Genomic DNA, 14,337 nt, shown 5'->3' with positions numbered 1-14,337 from the left:
TGCCCTTCTGACCCCTGTCCTCTGCCCTGCTGACCGCTGACCCCCTACAATGTCCTTCTGACCCCTGTCCTCCATCCTGCTGACACCCTACAATGCCCTTCTGACCCCTGTCCTCTGCCCTGCTGACCGCTGACCCCCTACAATGTCCTTCTGACCCCTGTCCTCCATCCTGCTGACACCCTACAATGCCCTTCTGACCCCTGTCCTCTGCCCTGCTGACTGCTGACCCCCTACAATGTCCTTCTGACCCCTGTCCTCCATCCTGCTGACCCCCTACAATGTCCTTCTGACCCCTGTCCTCCATCCTGCTGACCCCCAACAATGCCCTTCTGTCCCCTGTCCTCTGCCCTTAGGACCTCCCATCCTCTGTCCCCTTGACATTTTTTACTGCACTTGCACCTTAGACAGGATAGATCCTCCCCTGGGCAGCAGTCTGTAAGTACAGAAGCTTTCTATATCTTACACACGCTGAAAGTGGAAAACATTTTTGATATAATAATGCAGTATTTTATTTTAAAAAATCCAAGAAACTATATTTTTACACTATTTTACCAAAAGTATTGGGAAGCCCGCCTTTACACGCACATGAACTTTAATGGCATCCCAGTCTTAGTCTGTGGACCTTGTTTGTGTACTGGTGCGCAGTCATGATGGAACAGGAAGGGGCCATCCCCAAACTGTTCCCACAAAGTTGGGAGCATGAAATTGTGAAAAATTTCTTGGTATGCTGACTCTTTAAGAGTTCCTCTCACTAGAACTAAGGGGCCAAACCCAACCCCTGAAAAACAACCCCACACCATAATCCCCCCTGCAACAAATGATTTGGACCAGTGCACAAAGCAAGGTCCATAAAGACATTGATGAGCGAGTTTGGGGTGGAGGAACTTGACTTCCACAAAGTCCTGACCTCAACTGGATAGAACACCTTTGGGATGAATTGGAGTGGAGACTGCAAGCCAGGCCTTCTTATCCACATTAGCGCCTGACCTTTCAGATGCACTTATGGAAGAATGGTCCAACATTCCCATAGACACACTTCTAAACCTTGTGGACAGCTTTCCCAGAAGAGTTGAAGCTGTTATAGCTGCAAAGGGTGGGCCAACTCAATATTGAACCCTATGGACTAAGACTGGGATGCCATTCAATTTCATGTGTAAAGACAGGCGTCCCAATACTTTTGGTAATATAGTGTATCTCAAACAGCTGTAAAACATTATCATTTAAAAAAAATTGCTGGAACATTTTCTCTGAAAGAAACCTTTAAAACATTTTTATACCCCAATATAATCATACCCTATTTTAAATCTTTTTCCCCTAATTTACTAAAATAACAATCTAAAGCATCGTACACATGATCAGATTATCAGACAAATTTTTGTCCATTTTTTTGTTGCATGCTATTCTCATATGGAAAGTGAAGAGGTTACTCAACATACCAAAATTCTCGTACGACAGAATTCAACTTCAGAAGTGATGTAATGTGTTGAATTGTTTTGTATGTGTTCTTTCATTTCCGAGCATGCCTCGTCTTGCTCTTATGATTTTTTTCAGACTAATTAATCAAACGAATGTTGTGGTAACGTACGATAAAAATTTTATAACCTGCACATTCAGTATTTGTCATCTGAAAATTCAAAATCAGCTGTTAAAAAGCACTATACTAACGATCCAAAAATCAACAGATCGTTCGTGTCCAGCCATGTGCAGGATTTGACTTCCTATTTTCTTATCCTGTGCACAGGACTTTACAGCAGTTTTGAGTTCCTTTCAACTGCAAACACCCACACACACACATGTAATTGCTGTCATTTGCTGGTTCTACCTGAATGCCACTATTTTAATAGATTTGCTTGAATGCACATCTAACCCTTGGAAAGCTACCATGCCTACTACTGCCACGGTTCTATGTCCTGGCAGATGAAGGGAACTTTGGCTAGCTGATAGGAAAGTGTTAGGGTCCTTTCACACGGGCAGTCCGTATGTCCGTTTTTCATCCGATCCGATTGCGGATGAAAAACTGACATAATGTATGTCAATGGGATTGCGGATGTCAGCGGATGACCATCCGCTTACATCCGATTTGCATCCTTTCCGATCAGTTCCGTTTTTTGGAACGGAAGAGAACCCTATTTTTCTTCCGTTTAAAAAAATGGAACGGACGCAAAAACGGATGTCAGCGGTGTCATCCGCTGACATCCGCAATCCCATAGACATACATTATCTCCGTTTATCATCTGCAACTCCAGAGTGTCATCCGTGTCCGTGTAAAAAAAAAAAAAAAAAGTGCCTGAGCGGAGGAAAATACAGTCCGCCCCGTGTGAAAGGACCCTTACACAACTTTGCCTATTAGTTTAATTTAACCACTTAAGCCCCGGAAGATTTTACCCCCTTCCTGACCAGGCCCTATTTTGCGATTCGGAGCTGCGTGACTTTAACGGACAATTGCGCGGTCGTACGACGCTGTACCCAAATGATATTGACGTCCTTTTTTTCCCACAAACAGAGCTTTCTTTTTGGTGGTATTTGATCACCTGTGTGATTTTTACTTTTTGCGCTATAAACAAAAAAAGAGCGTAAATTTTGAAAAAATAACAATATTTTTCACAATTTTTTATACGAAATTCCCAAAATAAAATGTAAAAATCAAATTTTTTTAACATTTTTGGCCAATTTGTTTTCTGCTACATATGTTTGGTAAAAAAAATTGCAATAAGCGTATTTTGATTGGTTTACGCAAAAGTTATTGCGTTTACTAACTAAGGGAAAGATTTTTATCATTTTTGGTGTTTTTTTTTTAAAGAGTAATGGCGGCGATCTGCGATTTTTTTTTTTGCGGGACTGCGACATTGCAGCGGACAGATCGGACCCTTTACTGACATTTTTGACACTTTTGGGGTTACCAGTGACATTACTACAGTAATCAGTGCTATACATATGCACTTTTACTGTAAAAATGACACTGGCAGGGAAGGGGTTAATTTTATTAGTGATCAAGGGGTTAAGTGTGTCCCTAGGGTCGTGCTTCTAACTGTAAAGGGGTGTGGCTAGTGGTATAACAACAGAGACATACGATCCTACATAGCAGGACCGTATGATCTCTGTTATTACACAGGGGACAATGACAGGTGGCTGTGTTTACATTAGCCGCCTGCCTTTCTCCCTCTCCACGGGGAGATTGCGAGTGAACGGCGGACATCGGGTCCGCCGGTCACTCGCGCAGACTGCTTAGGGAACGAATGGGGGCGGGAGCGCACCTCCGGCGGCACGCGCTCGACCCCTAGAGCCTCACAGGCGAGCGACGTAGATCTAAGTCACTTTGCCTGTGAGGGGCTGACCGCCGCCGAAAATAGTCGTGCGGCGGTCGGCAAGTGGTTAAAAGACAGGGGGGCAGTTAAAAAAAAAATAGTTTAGGATTGCATAAGAATTTTGAAACACTGGTGTTCTATAATTGGAGAAAGCGGATCTTATCAATCATCTGCTTATCCTCCCTTCACAGAATGCACTGCATTCTGGGAAAGAACTGTAAAATTTGAATGAATGGAAAAGGCAGTGGAAGGGGCAAATCTTTTGCATTCAAAATAGCTGATGTCAACTCCCAGCAGCACCGGAAGATCAATGCTGTGGGGAGCACTCGGTCGCAGTAGCGAGAAGATTTCTACACTATGCAGCAGTAAGCCAAACATGGAACACTCTCATTAGAGATAAGTTATGCCCATGGTGCTGCATAGCAAAACACACGTTTAAGTAAACTTCAGCTTTAAATTCATACTTGGCTGGTATTTAATAATAATAAATAAAATAAATGTAATAATAGAACAGTTCTAATATTTACCAATGCCACATATGGAATTGAGGTATTACCCACATGAACCAATACAATGGTAGTTTGTTTTACCTGTATCTACTAATGAAAGCCTACTAATGAGCTGCCACTTTAAATGCAGTGTTAAGTCATGTGCTGCTGTCAGGAAAGCCCACTAGAAGGGGTTAGATCACAGCAGATGTAATTTTTTATTTACAGTATATGCATGGTATCATTTCTTTGTACGTGTGTTTTTATGCAGGTGCTGGTGACAGTTCCACAATGTTTAGAAATTCTTCTGTTATCTCCCCATCGCCAGGATTGGGTGAAAAAAATTAAATATTTAATATTTGATGAGGTATGTAGCATTATAGATTACATAAATAATGTATGTTGTGAACAAAAACAATATTATTGGGTGTAATGTGTCACACAATGGCAACACAGAGTCTGCAGGAATGAAACTTAGATTAGACATCAAGACAGGGCTAGATTTACCATTAGGCAAAGTAGCCCTGTGCCTATAGGCCGCCAAGTGAAAGAGGGCTTTTTTTTCCTTTATAATTACCAGACACACTATGTTTCCCAACATCTCTAGAAATAGTCTTAGACAAGGTGAACTGCTGTAGGTGCCAGCTGTTGTCTGCCTACAGTTGTCAGTGATAAAATCTCAGCCTGTATCAGGGCCAGTACAAGTAGAGCAATGTCTCATACAGGAGATAGCCAGTGAATGGTTCATCAGCATTACATGGTTGAGCAACTGTTGTTGTTTAGTGAATCTATCCATTGATTTTTAAACATTTTTTTTATAAGTTTGTGTTTGTTTGTGTTGTGATTTGCCTGTCTTTAAATCTGAAATAAATATGCTTACAATGCAAGGTACACTGCTTGGGAGGAGAGATTGGAGCTGAAGTTTGGGAGCACCTACTTGTCATGATTCGTTGTCCATTCTTGGCTTTATCTGCCACAATTAGCAACCCAGAACACCTCACTGAGTGAGTATATACGGTAAAAAATATTGTCTACTATAAATACAAACTCTGTGGTCTATGGAAGTACTTGGTACACGTGCCTCACTGAAGCTTAATGTTCTATGTTCACAAGATCTCATAACATCACATTCTGTATGGTGCCAGAGACCTTTACAGACATGTCCAGATATATAAACATATTGACTGTGTTTATGCAAGAGTAGAACATCACTTATAACAGAACATGTATTAAAGTGCATGCACATACAGTAGCTGGACACGAGATGAATACCTTTAACCACTTGCCTACTGGGCATTGTTTCCCCCTTCCTGACCAGGCCAATTTTCAGCTTACAGTGCTATCACACTCTGAATGACAATTGTGCGTTAATGCATCACTATACCCAAACAATTTTTTATCATTTTTTTTCACACAAATAGAGCTTTCTTTGGTGGTATTTGATCACCACTGGGTCTTTGTTCTTTCACTAAGCACACAGAGAACTGAAACTTGTGAAAAGAAAATTGTATTCATAGTTATAACATTTTGGAAACAGGTATTTTTTCCCCTTCACTGATGTGAGCTGAAGAGGCTGCACTGGTGGGCACTGATAAGAAGGCACTGATGGGCAATGCTAGGCAGCACTGATAGGTGACACTGATAAGGAGGCACTGAACGGCACTAATTGGCAGCGCTGATGGACATTGATTGGCAGCACTGATGAACTTTTACACATAGGCTTTCTTCTTCTCTTCTCACTGGAGAGAAGATAGCGTGACTGATAGCGTGAGGAGAAAAAAGCTGATAACCGGCTCGTGTTGACATCCGTGATCAGCTGTAATTAGACAAAGCTGATCACGTAGTAAAGGGCTGCTGTGATTGGCCCTTTACCCTGATCTGTGTTTAGCTGAGTCTTTTGGACTCGGTGATCACAGAGGGCACCGCCTGCTTGCTGCAGGGGGCATACGGGAAGTGTGATCATGGGAGGACGTCAATAGATGCCCTCCTGGCAAAGTAAGCCTGTGCTATAGCCTTCATCCGGCTATTGCACGGGCTGCAACAGGTTACTACCTTTAGCAACAGTATATACAGTATGTGCCTCTATCTATTGATTAGCGTTCTCTGTTTAGTGTTGTTTAAAATTATGACATAGGTGGGATACCAATTATGTATAGGCTCAGATGCTCAAAACATATAAATACAGTGCCTTGCGAAAGTATTCTGCCCCCTTGAACTTTTTGACCTTTTGCCACATTTCAGGCTTCAAACATAAAGATATAAAACTGTAATTTTTTGTGAAGAATCAACAACAAGTGGGAGACAATCATGAAGTGGAACGAAATTTATTGGATATTTCAAACTTTTTTAACAGATAAAAAACTGAAAAATTGGGAATGCAAAATTATTCAGCCCCCTTAAGTTAATACTTTGTAGCGCCACCTTTTGCTGCGATTACAGCTGTAAGTCGCTTGGGGTATGTCTCTATCAGTTTTGCACATCGAGAGACTGAAATTTTTGCCCATTCCTCCTTGCAAAACAGCTCCAGCTCAGTGAGGTTGGATGGAGAGCATTTGTGAACAGCAGTTTTCAGTTCTTTCCACAGATTCTCGATTGGATTCAGGTCTGGACTTTGACTTGGCCATTCTAACACCTGGATATGTTTATTTGTGAACCATTCCATTGTAGATTTTGCTTTATGTTTTGGATCATTGTCTTATTGGAAGACAAATCTCCGTCCCAGTCTCAGGTCTTTTGCAGACTCCATCAGGTTTTCTTCCAGAATGGTCCTGTATTTGGCTCCATCCATCTTCCCATCAATTTTAACCATCTTCCCTGTCCCTGCTGAAGAAAAGCAGGCCCAAACCATGATGCTGCCACCACCATGTTTGACAGTGGGGATGGTGTGTTCAGGGTGATGAGCTGTGTTGCTTTTACGCCAAACATAACATTTTGCATTGTTGCCAAAAAGTTAGATTTTGGTTTCATCTGACCAAAGCACCTTCTTCCACATGTTTGGTGTGTCTCCCAGGTGGCTTGTGGCAAACTTTAAATGACACTTTTTATGGATATCTTTAAGAAATGGCTTTCTTCTATCCACTCTTCCATAAAGGCCAGATTTGTGCAGTATACGACTGATTGTTGTCCTATGGACAGAGTCTCCCACCTCAGCTGTAGATCTCTGCAGTTCATCCAGAGTGATCATGGGCCTCTTGGGTGCATCTCTGATCTTGTATGAGCTGAAAGTTTAGAGGGAAGGCCAGGTCTTCGTAGATTTGCAGTGGTCTGATACTCCTTCCATTTCAATATTATCACTTGCACAGTGCTCCTTGGGATGTTTAAAGCTTGGGAAATCTTTTTGTATCCAAATCCGGCTTTAAACTTCTCCACAACAGTATCTCGGACCTGCCTGGTGTGTTCCTTGTTCTTCATGATGCTCTCTGCGCTTTAAACGGACCTGTGAGACTATCACAGTGCAGGTGCATTTATACGGAAACTTGATTACACACAGGTGGATTCTATTTATCATCATTAGTCAATTAGGTCAACATTGGATCATTCAGAGATCCTCACTGAACTTCTGGAGAGAGTTTGCTGCACTGAAAGTAAAGGCGCTGAATAATTTGGCACGCCCAATTTTTCAGTTTTCGTTCCACTTCATGATTGTGTCCCACTTCATCTCTTGATTCTTCACAAAAAATTACAGTTTTATATCTTTATGTTTGAGACCTGAAATGTGGCAAAAGGTCGCAAAGTTCAAGGGGGCCGAATACTTTCGCAAGGCACTGTAGCTGGGCTGTGGTACAGTTATAGGTGACACTGCAGATTAAGGCTGAACTTCAGGCATATATAAATACACCAGGTAATACAGCTTTGTGTTCCTTTGGACCAAGGGTCTCCAAGCTTTCTAAACAGAGGGCTGGTTGATTGTCCTTTAGGCTTTAGGAGGGCTGGACTATTGCCAGAGGGAGTGGAAATTTTCCTGGCATCAGTAAAAGTAAACTTCGCCACATTTGGGGGAGGAATAGTGCCCCCTTATTGGTGTTAGTGGGAGAACTGGTGCTCCATTGTTGGTGTCAGATGTAAGAATAGCGTCTCGTATTAGTGGGAGGAATAGTGCCCCAAGGGCCAGATAAAGGAAGACAAAGGGCTGCATCGGGCCCCCGGGCCACAGTTTGAAGAATATGCATTTTAAATGTATCACCATAATAATTAAACCCTTGTGTAATTCCGTGTGGGACTAAGTGTATGGAGCACTCGGTCCCATTCTGATCTGTGCTTTGGCTACTGAGCTAGTGTGGTCGACAGCATGCCCCCACCACCACCACCACTGTGTGTCCATGCTGCTCGCAAGAAGACAGATTTTAATAAGGTCTGAGTGAGAGTGTGTACAAAGGAGAGGGAGCAGTGATATACAGTGCACACCGAGGATAGAAGGCTAACAACATTTGCAGCTCTTCCATCTTCCAGCCTGAGCATTTTTTGCTGTACCCCTCTGTCATTGTCTTTGTATACTGGAGTACAGACAACTGAGCCAAGATCTGTCCACCAGCTATTTTGTGGGAAAAGACTAGAGTACTAGCTGGTGGCCTGATTTAATGTGATTGACGGCATGCCCTGGAGACAATATTTGTAGTTTACAAAAACACAAGCCGTCAGTTAGAACTCTAGTCTCTATCCAGAATAGCAGGCAGGCAGGTCTAAGCTCAGTTGCTTGTCTGGTGTACAAGGAGTTAGCACTTATGGTCAAATGTTTTTACAAGCTATTTTTCCCTTTAAGGTCCAATGTTAGGGAATGTTGCATTCGCCCGGTAAAAGGCAACAAGGAAACTATTAAAGCGGAGTTCCAGTACCAAAATATAATTTTTTTTAAAAATGCTCCCCTTCTATTGTTGCTATACCTACTTAATAATTTGATATTTTGTTTAAATCTAACCTGATCTTGGAAACAGGCAGGGTCCATTGCAGTTGTGGGCATCTGAAGCCCGCTAGTCTTTATATCTGTGATTTTGGTGCAGCTGACTACCCAGCATGCACCTCCCGATCTTGCGCCTGCGCAGTAATGTCACTGCGTGTCGCTGATTATAGTATTAGGCAATTACCATGGACTCCTAGGATAGATGGTGCCGATATCCCAGGATACCATGGGAATTACCTTGGCGGCCAGAGCCGCAAGTGCTGTAAGAAATAAATGAAAAAAGGTATTTAAAAAAAAATAAATTTTTGCCCATTTACTATAGCATTGGGGATGGGCTTGGGAATGCTTACAGGTTAAAAAAAATGGGTGGAACTCCGCTTTAAACATGTTACAAACATTTTGGGTATTATTCGTTATGCTTGCACAAATGTTGAGATTTTCGAAAAGCTATTTTTTTTTTTTTTTAAATAAAGCCTTTATTATTTTGTACAGATTTGATGTGTAACTGTAACTAAGTATTTTTTTTTTTTATATTTCAGGTGGCTTCAATCAGTCAAAAAATATTGGCAGCAAATTGATGAAATTGAAGCCAGTCTTGTGACAAATCCACCTAAAAAAGGAAGACAAAATAAACTGCAAAAAAAAGAAAAGAAGTCTTACAGAGTTCGATTAGGTAATTTGTGTAAAACAAAGATTTTTATTTATACATGATGATTTAATTATATGACACTAAACATTAGTTCAGTGCAATTTGTCTTTACAAGGTAGAGTGATGGGCATTTATTTGAATCGGTCTGTTAAAGGATTTTGCTCTGAAAAGCAAAAATAAGGTAGAAACAGTTTACTAAACACTTTTCCATGTCATTTCCAATTAAAGCATTTCTGCAATACATGATGCAAGATCACAGTCTTGTACAGGCACTAAAACAGGGCAGAAATCACATAATATTGCAGAATACAGCAATTGCCAAATACTGAGCAGGAAAAGTCAGTGATATTGGAGCCATCTATTTAAATGTGCAATTCTGTTCTGTGCCTGGACACTCAGGATAATTATTTAAAAATGCATGCTCCCACAACAATTTTAAACACTTATCACTGTTTTGAAATGTTTTACGTTATCTAGTTAGTGAATTGATATATATAATTTCTTGTGTTAAGGAAATGTTTGCTGGGCGAAATACTGGAGCTGTTGTTGCTGACCTTTCTCCAAATGATAGCTTCCTGGCTATCATGCTAATACAGTGGCTTCGTATTCTCCAAGCCACTGATCCAGAACACATATGCAAACCAAGAGTTTTGGCTTCACTTGCTTCATACATCATACTTCTCTTGGCACATATGTCATTTGCTAGTTGTCATTATATAATATGTTCTGTTACTATTTATGACCCTAGCTTTTTAGATTGTACCTGGGAAGGTCTAAGCACTCTTGCAGGCCAACTCCACTGATATATCTGTTGTTTTTTTTTTTGTGTTCTGGCAAGTTGAGTCACATACCACCTTTGTAATATCTCTCAGCGATTATTTTAGTTAAACAAATAAATGCAGACAAATCTCACAAATATTAGCAAGCCACTGGAGTCTGCCCAGAACCCATAATTGGGATTGTTTTCTGTGTCTAGTCAATATGTGGTGTTTTTCATTAAGAGATTGTATGAGTTTCCTGGGCAGTTGCACCCAACTGATTTCTCTATTCCTTATAGTACTAATAATGTACATTTCTTTGACTTTGAGCACTATTATGTAACCTTCCTGGGTGCCAGGGAGATAATACAGTAAGGGGCATCTTTATGGAATCCAGTTTATTTTTACATTTGATTTCCTGAAGTTTCTGCAGAGAAATTAGTGTCACTGTTTTGTATTTATTATAAATGTCTTTTGTTTAGTGCATCATGACAAGAGATATAATGACTTGGAAACATATATTTGTTCTGTTCAAAATTCCAACGTTGCATCTGAGCATTACCATCCATTTTCTGCTTTAACCATAGACCATGTAAGTATAAATGCAATTACCATTGATGTCCCATTTAACAAACAGTTTGTGTACTTTTGCTAGTGTATTTTTTTCTTTCTAGAGAAGTGAAAATACCATTCAAAGTGAGTCCTTGGCTACCCTTCAGTATGCCTGGAATTAAATAAACGTGTAATAATTTTATGTTAATTGGATTCATAACACTAAGTGAATAAAACAGCACTAACAACACTTTTTTTTATTAAAAATAGGTAAAGAACTGTGGAATTCCAAAAGATCTTACATGTTCTCCTCGAGAATGCATACAGCTATATGACACCATGGCAAAAGTATGGCCAACATGCGCAAGTATGAAGGTAAATTACGCCAGTTAATTGTACTATCTGCAGTTTCCATGCATGTCTTTGCACATGTAGAACTCAGTTCAGCTGGTGTACAATGATATCACCACAAGTGCAGTAGGAGCCACTTCAAGTTTCAGTCATCATTGTCAGGTGGACCGGTAGAGCCTGGCGTGTAGAGAGGACTCTCACCTGACGAGGACCCGAGGATTAGCACCAGGTCGTGGTCCCCAGGATCACCCAGCCAGGCAGGGAGCAGGTCCAGTAGCGGATAAGCAGATAAGGATAACCGAGAGAATAGTCAAGACAAGCCGGAGGTCAGGGCAGGCAGCAGGTAGCAGGGTCACGTGGAAGCCGGGTCAAACAATCAGGAACAAAGGGTACAGAACACAGGATCACAGGAGAAGCTGAAGATAACACAGCAACATGTGTGGCTGCTGTGTTTAAATAGGCCGTTTGGCGCCAAGACAATCTAGCACTCGCATGGCGTTCGCGCACGCCAACTGCGCACGCCCAATGGGTAAAGAGACCAATGCGCTACCAGAGGGGTGGAAATTATCCAATAAAAGGTGGAGAGATAATAGTGGTAATAATAAAGAAAAAAGAAACAGAGGGAAAAACGCTGCCAATTTAGTCGGTGTCACCACTGTGGTAAATGTATGTATGGGGAAAGAATCGGTGCTGATTCTCAATGGATAGATAATACAAAAGAAATCAAATCTGTGGATAAAATAACACTCAATAATTCAGTGATGAATCGCACTCTAAACCAAGTGGAGTGCAAATCCTCAAAATAAAGGATATAATGAATCTATGCACAATGTAAAACTGTGTGATATTAATGCACAAAACAACTGCTGATAAATATAGAAAGATATGCAAACATTGTCATAAATAACATGCACAGCGGTGGTGTATTTAAAAAAATACCGTGCTAAAGAAATAATAAATCCAATGTGAGTAAGATCATATGTGAACCAGTGCAAAAAAAACACTAACGCTAATATTCCAGCAATGAATCGCACCCTATATCAATAGTGATGTGCGAATCATCAAAATATCGATATATAACAACAATGTGAAGCTGAGTGGTAATAATTCACAGAACTATTTGTTGATGAATAATAATGAAGAAGGTTATAACACACGGTTATAGATAACATGCACAGCAGTGGTGTATTAAAAATAATACTGTGCTAAAGAAATATTTGATCCAATGTGAATAAGTCCATATGTGAACCAGTGCAAAGAAAGTGGTGGTTCAAAAAAAAAAAACTAAGTGACTCTTGTGATGGTTTACAAAAATAAACGTGATTCTTGTGGTTCATAAAGTGTTGCCTGTAGGGATGGCGTGTCACTCGAGTGAAGCGTTTTGTAATAACAATCACCAGGGTATGACACGGGTCCCTCTCCACAGGAATGGGTTTTTGATGGAGCCACCAGGAACGAATCCCTCTCTCTTTTTATATAGGATACAGCTAAAACAGTATGGTAATGGTAAATCACCTCTGTGCCACAGAGATGGTCGGGTATTCCGCTGCTGTCTCCCGCTCAATATAGGGGCAATAATAGAGAGAGTCTCATGGTGTAGTAAGAACAATGCATTTATTAAAAAAATAGTAGACTTACAGTTAAAATATAAACAAACGAGCAGCCGCCGATGCGGTACAATCCGATACTTCCGATAATCCATCACAAGAGTCAGTTTTTTTTTGAACCACCACTTTCTTTGCACTGGTTCACATATGGACTTACTTACATTGGATCAAATATGTCTTTAGCATGGTATTTTTTTAATACACCACTGCTGTGCATGTTATTTATGACAGTGTGTTATATGACCTTCTTCATTATTATTTATCAACAAATAGTTCTGTGCATTATTACCACTGAGCTTCACATTGTTGTTATATATCATTATTTTGATGATTCACACCTCACTATTGATATAGGGTGCAATTCATTGCTGGAATATTAGCTTTAGTGTTAGTGCACTGGTTCCCATATGATCTTACTCACATTGGATTTATTATTTCTTTAGCACGGTATTTTTTTTAAATACACCACCACTGTGCATGTTATTTATGACAGTGTTTGTATATCTTTCTATATTTATCAGCAGTTGTTTTGTGCATTAATATAACACCGTTTTACATTGTGCATAGATTCATTATATCACTAATTTTGAGGATTCGCACTCCACTTGGTTTAGGGTGCGATTCATCGCTGAATTATTGAGTGTTATTTTATCACAGATTTGATTTCTTTTGTATTATCTATCCACTGGGAATCAGCGCTGATTCTTTCTCCATACATGCATACGCCAAATGCATAGGTCAATTGCGTACGCTAAGTGAAAGCACGTTCCTGGTGGAGAGACTGCCAGTGCGCCTGCGCTGATTAGCAAGTCACTGACAATCATGGAGCAAAATAAGCTAGGGAAAACCTCCCAGTTCACAGTATGCTTAGCTTCCAAAATTCTTACGCGGTAGCTTACGGTGATAAACTAAGCCCTATTCATTATCCAGTCTTTGTGTGGTTGCCTGTTTATAGATGTTCCATTAAGCATATCAAAATTCTTCTTTATCTCTCTTTTTCCTTTCTAGAAATAAATTGATTGAGCCAATTCATTCCTAATGCAGATCTATTTGAAGAAAATGAAAAGAACAATACAAAAAGTCAAATTTCAATGTGTTTACTATTTAGGGTCAGGATGCTTAGTGCCGGTTCACATTTGTGTGATGCGGGAACGCTGCGAATATCCAGCGTGTTCCCGCATCGCATCCGCACCCCTGGCAGTTCACACTGCCATATGCGAAACGCTGGGGGTGTCAATTAAAAGTTAAAGTCACCCCCAGATAAGATCGCATATCGCAGTGCGATCTGTAAATTCGCACAGAATCGGATCGCACGAGTGTGAACCACCATGCGATCCGATTCTGCTGCGGACCAAAATTAGGGTCCTGTGTGTCTTTTAGTGCGATTGGGGTGCGAATTCAGCCATACAAATTGTATGGCTGAATTTTCACCGCACAGAGATCGCATGTAATTTTAGGAGCAGTGCGCTCCGAATTACATGCGATCTCTGTGATCGCACTAATGTGAACCGGCACTTAAACCAGATAGCTGGTAAGGGTCAGTAACAGCGGGACAGTCAGTGAGTACTGTTTGGTAGGCATGTGATAAAAAACACATATCAAGCTCCCCAGCATCAGGCTCTCCTTTGGTCCCTAAAATTCTGCAACTCTTTAGTTTAATTAATATATATTTTTTAGTGCTAGGATGCATCAAGTCATATCACATGACACTCTATGATTTCTATGACTCT

At 40.6% G+C, this 14,337-nt stretch overlaps 1 protein-coding gene across 1 annotated transcript in view; it reads left to right on the top strand.

The window, feature by feature from the left end:
• Positions 1-14,337, top strand: part of LOC309545028 (putative ATP-dependent RNA helicase DDX60) — a 496,323-nt gene that overhangs the window by 236,224 nt on the left and 245,762 nt on the right. Inside the window, exons 19-23 of the mRNA XM_082244135.1 lie at positions 4,065-4,160; positions 4,682-4,797; positions 9,230-9,363; positions 10,580-10,689; positions 10,920-11,024. Coding sequence (XP_082100261.1) covers positions 4,065-4,160; positions 4,682-4,797; positions 9,230-9,363; positions 10,580-10,689; positions 10,920-11,024 — 561 coding nt within the window. The remainder of the gene's footprint in view (positions 1-4,064; positions 4,161-4,681; positions 4,798-9,229; positions 9,364-10,579; positions 10,690-10,919; positions 11,025-14,337) is intronic.

The sequence above is a fragment of the Pelophylax lessonae genome, assembly GCF_965119305.1.
Source record: "Pelophylax lessonae genome assembly, chromosome: 1".
Lineage (NCBI taxonomy): Eukaryota > Metazoa > Chordata > Amphibia > Anura > Ranidae > Pelophylax > Pelophylax lessonae.
Note: the sequence above shows the minus strand (reverse complement) of the source record. Positions and strands in the feature narration are given on the sequence as shown.